This window comes from Topomyia yanbarensis, chromosome 2, assembly GCF_030247195.1.
Source record: "Topomyia yanbarensis strain Yona2022 chromosome 2, ASM3024719v1, whole genome shotgun sequence".
Classification (NCBI taxonomy): Eukaryota; Metazoa; Arthropoda; class Insecta; order Diptera; family Culicidae; genus Topomyia; species Topomyia yanbarensis.
The window spans coordinates 168,318,389-168,325,855 of record NC_080671.1 but is presented as its reverse complement, the minus strand read 5'-3'; the positions used below and the strand labels follow the sequence as shown (position 1 = coordinate 168,325,855).

At 41.2% G+C, this 7,467-nt stretch overlaps 1 protein-coding gene across 2 annotated transcripts; it reads left to right on the top strand.

Annotated features, from left to right (window-relative positions):
- The first annotated feature begins 892 nt into the window (after positions 1-892).
- LOC131682061 (origin recognition complex subunit 1) lies at positions 893-4,048 on the top strand. Of its 2 annotated transcripts, none has more exons than XM_058963236.1 (3): positions 893-1,179; positions 1,253-3,554; positions 3,753-4,048. In XM_058963236.1, exons 1-3 carry the CDS (start codon positions 1,067-1,069, stop codon positions 3,993-3,995), a joined length of 2,658 nt encoding a protein of 885 aa, XP_058819219.1. In that variant the 5' UTR covers positions 893-1,066; the 3' UTR covers positions 3,996-4,048. The 2 variants fall into 2 exon arrangements, with proteins under 2 accessions (XP_058819219.1, XP_058819220.1); XM_058963237.1 differs by having other exon boundaries at positions 1,074-1,196.
- Positions 4,049-7,467: the final 3,419 nt, after the last annotated feature.

Genomic DNA, 7,467 nt, shown 5'->3' with positions numbered 1-7,467 from the left:
TTAAGCTCAAGATTGAGGTATGATTTTTGCCGTGGTTAAATGGAAACTACCTTCAACACGGTTTACCTAATTTTACCTTCCTGCACGATACCACGAGATTGAGTCAAAAGTACTCAATATTAGGTAGTTTTACGGTGGTGTGTAGGGTCAATTAGCACAGGTGAGTTGAGTCAAACGTCAGTGTTTAAATCGCCTGACCACGTTCGTCCGCCTTTTTTGTTGACTGGATCGTGTGGGTGTGAATCGTACTTAATCAGCTATTCCCAGTAAAGTTAAATGGAAATGTGCCGGAATTCCGGCTGGTTCCAGATAGCATTCCAGCTGAATCCCGGTTAAATCATTCGGAATTTGATTCGGAATGCTGAATGGAACCAGTATGGATTCCAGCTCAAATGCAACAACCGATTGATTCCGAATCGGTTGTTGCATTTGAGTTGGAAATCATAATGACTCCATCCATAAATCCGAACCGGTTCCGGAATGAGTTTATCTGGGATGGAGTCAGTATGGTTTCCAACTCAAATGCAACAACCGATTCCGACTCAATCGCCCGGTCAAACCATTCGAAATTGCATTCGGAATCCTGAATGGAGTCAGTATGGATTCCAAATCAAATGCAACAACCGGTTCTGAAACCGATTGAGTCGGAATCGGTTGTTGCATTTGATTTGGAATCCATAATGACTCCATTCAGAAATCCTAACCGGTCCCGGAATGAGTTTAACTGGGCGGTTTCAGAATCGGTTGATGCTTTTGAGCTGGAATCCATTTGACCGGGAAACAGCCAGAATTCCGACTCATTTTCGACTGCACTTTACGGGGTCGATTTACTCGATTTGACCGAAAGCCCAATTTTTACCCAAAAATCGATCAAAAATTTTTAAAGTGCAAATAATACTGTGACATTCGGTAAAACACAAAAGGCGCGTATTTTCGTTCGTGAAATTATTAAACTTATTTTTGTTTAGTTCAAATAAATCTGTCGCAGGCTTTGAGTGCGGAATCGCATAAATTTCTTTATAAAATAATTTTCATTTGAAGACACTATTGGAAATAATTCAAAGGAATGAAGTACAACATTAACAATAACGATAGCAGATGTGCAATTAGCTGGATCGGGAAGCAGTATGAACCTCGGATCGAACGCACATTTAAAACCAAAACCGCGATATTTTATAAGTACGTCGATATCTATAGTACGGTAGCAACAACAAAAACATTATTGGTAGTAATACAATGTTCATATTTGTAGGAAATGTATTTATGGATCAATGACACTCGAAGTCGGTAACTATATACTTGTCTCTAACATGGATAGTGCCGAACCGGATTCCTTAGCCGGCTGCGACGTAGCCCGAATTGAGCATATGTACGAAACAATGACAGACGATCCAAAAGTTGATAATTGTAGAGCTATCGTGCAATGGTACTCCCGTCCGGCTGCATTACCAACAAAAAATATCAATGACGAGAATTATACGTTTGATTTTGATCATGAGATCGTTGAGGATTGTCGCTTCAATCCGGACATTTCGATCGAAACAATTTTTGGGTTGTGTAGGGTTAAAGCAGTGGATCCGTCAATAGTTGCTTCTGATGCTATTGATCGAGTTCCAGGAAAACTTCCTTTGTTTATTGTACGGTACAAACTTGTACAAGTACCAGGTTACAAAAAAATGCGTTTAGTTCCCATTAATTCTATCGAAGACCAAAAAACTCCGGGTACGCGGAAGTCGTTGGCTGATAGAACGCATCGAACTAGCATGAAGAACAATTCTATGGACACTCCAAAAACGCCGAAGCTGAGATTGACTCGAACAAAATCGATTGAATTCGTCGATATGAACCATTTGGGTGACACTGATATTCAAGCCGCACTAAACCAGGAAAATTGGGTTGTCAAAACAGTGAATAGTGTGGATAATAGTTATAAGAAAAATCTTGTCGAGCTTACGGAAAGAATATGCGGGGTTGAAATTAGTGATGATGAAAAAGTATCGCCATCCAAAATTGCCAGATTCAACAACGCCAAGCGTAAGACTGGTTCATTTAGAAAGAATTTGAATGCTAGTTTTCATTGTGACTCGCCGATGTCTTCGGATACAGAAAGTTTGAATTATTCAATTGTGAAGGATGACGAAAAGAAATCGACAGAAATGAAGATCAAGTTGCGGTTGTCTGAGCGGCAAAAAGGAGCAATAGACACTCCTACTCGAAGATCTACTAGGAAACGATCGACGTATGAAGAGACCATTCCAATGGATAATGAAGTCTCACCCAGGAAAAACAGGAAAACAGTTTTAATAGATGACCAAACGCCAAAAACACCAACAGCAAAACCTAGACGCAGAAGTATTCTTAAAACGCCTTCATCTAAGGCAATGGAATCGCTTGATACTCCGAAGCGCAACATTCAACTATCGAATATTATAGAAGAATTCTCAGACGGGAGACGTATTTCCAAAAGGATTGATGCAAGTCCTAAAAGATCGGAAACAAAAATAGATGAACCGAAAACCCCTCTTTCGAAGGGACGACCGTCAAAGGATACATACAAATCAACTCCGAAAAGCTCTACGAAACTTAAGCTTATCCGGTCGGGTGCAATAACTCCAAACATTCATCAACGCGATATTCCTGTGACAGCCTCGATGGACGATCAATTGGCGATCGCTCGCGAACGTCTGCACGTGTCGGCAGTACCGAAAAGTCTTCCTTGTCGAGAGAAAGAGTATGAAGAAATTTATAACTTCTTGGAAAGTAAAATTGTCGACAGCTCTGGTGGCTGCATGTATGTTTCGGGGGTACCGGGGACCGGGAAAACAGCTACTACTAGTGCTGTCGTACGTGCCCTTCAAGCCTCAGCTAAAGAAGAAGAAATCCCGAAATTTGAATTTGTAGAAATTAACGGGATGCGTTTGACAGAACCACGCCAGGCTTACGTTCACATCTACCGCCAGCTTACGGGAAAAACCTTAGCCTGGGAACAAGCCTACAACTTACTAGATAAACGGTTTACAACAAAAGCGCCCCGTCGTGTGACAACGGTTCTTCTGGTTGACGAGTTGGACATACTGTGTAACAGGCGGCAGGATGTTGTTTATAACCTGTTGAATTGGCCTACTGCTGCCACCGCTCAACTGATAGTAATAACCATTGCAAACACTATGGACTTACCCGAGCGGCTGCTGATGGGAAAAATATCATCACGATTAGGTCTCACGCGTCTTACTTTCCAACCGTACAACTTCCGACAGTTACAAGAAATAGTTATGGCACGTCTCATCGGAACGTCGGCTTTCGATGCCGATGCGGTACAACTGGTGGCACGGAAAGTAGCTGCTGTCTCTGGTGATGCACGCCGTGCCCTGGACATATGTCGCAGAGCAACGGAGCTTGCGGATGAGCAATCTAAGAGGTGCGGTGATTTGGTAACCGTCTCGATGGGGCACGTTCAACAGGCGCTTGGGGAGATGATTGCTAGCGCAAAAGTACAGACTATCAAGAGCTGTTCCCGAATGGAGCAACTGTTTCTGCAAGCCGTGACGGCTGAGGTGAGTAGCATTGTAGCATATTTCCAACGATTGCGATTTCTAAACAATTATTATTCTACAATTGTGAGATAACATTGCTCGATGGACCCTGAAAAACCTTGCAAGTCTCACACACTTTAACTACTCATTGCGGAATTCCGCTGAGAGATTCTAGTTCAGCTAATTTAACGAAGGTGAAATCTACAATCTTATTTTCAGGTTGCTCGCACTGGAATAGAAGAGTGTAGTTTCCTCGGCGTTTACTCACAGTTCGAAGCACTGACAGCATTTGCCGGCATAACAGTTCCTAATCCTGGGCGAGCGATAACCATCTGCAGTCGACTAGGAACATCCCGGTTGCTGATCTGCGAAAACTCGCGCAATGATATATATCAGAAAATTTTACTTAACATAAGCTCTGATGATGTGCATTACGCTCTGCAAGCCACTAATTTGATCTGAATTTATTATATAACTGTTCTTTTTTAAATAAAGTGACGTATATTTTAACATAACCCTTATTTTACAAATAAAACTTGAATCTGTTTTTTTACAACGCCTGAACAACTAGTGGAGTGGGTGAATGGAGAACAGTGAGTCTAGTTATGTAAGGTATGCAAACTAGGCTCGATGGAACTATCCAAATCAGTCTTGGATATCGCATTCATTTGGAGCAACAACAGATGTTGCTTTTAGAGGTGTGCGCCGCGCCGCCGATTTCAAATAAAAATCGGCGGCGCGCTGGCGTCACGCCGATGTGCTTATTATTTTAACATGCAATCGTCGGCGCGGCGCGTGACGCACACCTCTAGTTGCTTCAAGCTGTTCTCTACCCCTATTCGGCAGTTTTCACGCCGCCACCCGCGTTACGGCTTGGTAAGGCCACACTGGTGTCGAGGGTGAGGGTCAATGAAGGTTGTCTGACGTATTCTTGATGATGGATCACATCATCAGCTTTTAATGTGATAAATAATGTCTTTTTCGCTTCAGACAGTTGATATTCGATCCAGTAGAACTCCTTGAGCGTCTGATATACGAGTTCCGACGGAAATTGAGGATTTGATAAAAGAGATCTCTTCTTAGTGAATCAGGGCCTAATTGCAATTATTTTAGATTTTTTTTGTAAAAAATTATTGTCCAGTCTCTTATTATTACTTATTTAGTTACAGTGTAAATAAAATTTATATCCTACTGTTTTTTAACATCTGGGAGAACTCCATCAGTATCAGCTGGCGTGTCCGTCTGGATTGGGGTTGGAGAACTGGGTAGATCCAATCCTCAGGTTGTAGTTGCATTAGCCGTCGATCAATCGCTACAAAGACGTTCCGTTGGTATACCCAGATGGTTTTCGCTACATTGAAGAAGGTGATGGTCGATGCTATCCATTTGATCAGGACAAATATTGCAGTCGGCGTCGGCTCGTCTATTCATTTTGTAGAGTAGCTCGTTGGTAATTAGCTTGCGATGAACAACTGAATACCACGCAGATCGTTGATCCGATTTTAGCAGCTTGGAGTGGATGTGTTTAAATACTTTCTTCCAGTCGCGTAGTGGGTTCTCCCTCACTATTTTCGGCTCCTTCAGTTGTTTTAGGAAGCTGCAATGTATTCTACTGGAGCTAGGCGTTCTTGCGATTTCATCAGTTAGAAAAGCAAATTCTTTCACCATTGTTCGAATGTGTTCGTATTTCCGGGGTATGGCCAGTAGATTTGGGGGAATGGCGTTGTGTTCCAAGAAACTCCAAAGAAAAGGGAGATCTGAAGTGATTTGTATCATTCGATTTGTCAACAAAGCCTTGGCCTTGATCGGTGGTGAATGTAAATTTAACCCTCCTCTGTCCTTAGGAAGTATCAGTGTTTCGAAAGCTATCGTAGTCCATCTTTTCCCATACCATATAAATGATCCAATTCTCGAGATAAACTTTCCACTATGCTTGTTTGGAAGTGGAATTACAGATGCTGTGTACCATAGCTTTGATGTTATGTAGGTATTTTTCAAAATGACTTTTTGTACGAGATTCAGATTTCGGACGTTGTTCATCCACATACACGTTTGGAACCCTCGTAAAACCGCAGCCCAATTGTGGTCAACTGTGTCGGAGAAGTCTTCAGCAAAATGTATTCCGAGGATTGTCACTGTGTTTTGTATCTGCAACCACTCATTTTGTGGTGTCAAGTTTATCAACCCGATTCTTATGGCTTCAGTTTTCTGGGTGTTTATTCTTGCCCCAGAAACAACTCCGAATGCTTCAAAGGTGTTTAGAACAGCTCACACCTGATAGTCTGCCGAGAAACATAGAAATATCATCAGCGTAGGCGTTCATAATAGCATGTGGAAATTCTCTGTGCAGTTTATCAAGCAGTGGTTGCAAATAGATTACAAACAAAAGCATTGATTGTGGATCCCCTTGTCGTACCGATCTCTCTATTTTTATTTTATTTCCCAGTTTGCCATTGATAAGCGCCCTTGTAAAACTGTTGTTTGTACAGTACATTAGAAGGTTAACCAGATCAGGATTAAAATTCATTTTTGCCATTGTGCTTGCCAGGAAGTTGTACTCTACCCTATCAAAAGCATGGTCGAAATCAAAAGCAACCAGCAGTGCATTCCCACGTCTCGCTTTCAGTTCACAACAACGGTCAAGTATTCGAGCAGTGGCTTCAAATATGTTATGCTTTGCATTGGAGCATTTTTGATGTTTTGATAGCACCAAAGGGAGCAAGGGATTAATTTTGTTTTTAATTTTTCTAGCGAATATTTTGTAGTCCACATTCAGCAGTGAAATCGATCTGAAAGCTTTGACGCTGTTATCGCCCTTCTTTTTCCTAACAAGCACTAGTACGCCATCAAAGAATTCTTTGGGAGCATTAGAGGACGATGCTTCGTTGATGACAAAAGTAGGGCTCTCGGCCCTATTCTGCGCGGCGTGTGACGTGAGACGACTAATCTCACCTCACTCTAAGTGACTTTTCTCACCCAATTCTGAAGAGTCACTTCGGGTGACGTGAGACGCCCATTTAACCGCAATGGGGAATCTCACCTCACCCGAGTCGACTCTCAGAATAGGGTGAGAAGTCACGTAAAGTGAGGTGAGATTAGTCGTCTCACGTCACACGCCGCGCAGAATAGGGCCGTAGATCTTCGGTTTTGAAACTATATTCTAAAATTTGCGTGATTCTGAATGACAACTTTTCCAACCTTTATGCTAAAAAAAATGCTGTTTAGCTCCTCTACTTCCTCACGCTCGATAAATTTTAAAATTTCGGCAGTGTATTGTTTCTGGAAAATTAAGAATATTAGGTTCATAGGTATTACTTTATTTCTCGCCTATGAAAGCACTCACGATCGCATTGAACAAATCAAATTGTATTTACATTTTTATATCGCCCAAAATCGTCTAAAACTAGCGTCTTGAACTCCAATTCTTTACTCTCGACCTCCGATGCGTCCATTTTTTTTATTTGTGTGATGCAACAAAATGGCGGAGATCAAACCAAACACAGTCTAACCATTTTTCAAGCAATATTTCAAAATCTAACAGCAGTATTTTTGCTTAAAATAATGCTAACCAACCAATTTTTTAGTTCAACTGAATGCTTGAATTTGAATCAAGGTTTCAATATATTTGATACGAATATTCCTTGTTTTTTGCAGGGATTTTAGAATCGAAATGCAGTTTATTTTGTCACTAATGCAAATATTTTTGTACCAACAATGTCTGGTATTTAAAAAAAAAAGAATTTTGTTTCAACAAAATCTTTGAATTAGAATCAGTCGCATAATATTTGATTTTAATATGCCTTATTTCTGTGCATGTAGAAGGAAATTTCCTTCTAGTCACTATAGACTTGACTGTGAGAGAGGCGATGGGTGAGAATAGGGCACCAGAGAAATTTCAAAACAATGAATATTTGAACTTTTGATTCAACTACAC

What these genes read in the sequence shown, in the direction of transcription:
- LOC131682061 (XM_058963236.1), top strand. Translation starts at nt 1,067, where the DNA reads ATGAAGTACAACATTAACAATAACGATAGCAGATGTGCAATTAGCTGG. An exon ending in AAAACCGCGATATTTTATAA is followed by an intron (nt 1,180 to 1,252) that starts GTACGTCGATAT and finishes TCATATTTGTAG; the next exon opens with GAAATGTATTTATGGATCAA. An exon ending in TGCAAGCCGTGACGGCTGAG is followed by an intron (nt 3,555 to 3,752) that starts GTGAGTAGCATT and finishes TCTTATTTTCAG; the next exon opens with GTTGCTCGCACTGGAATAGA.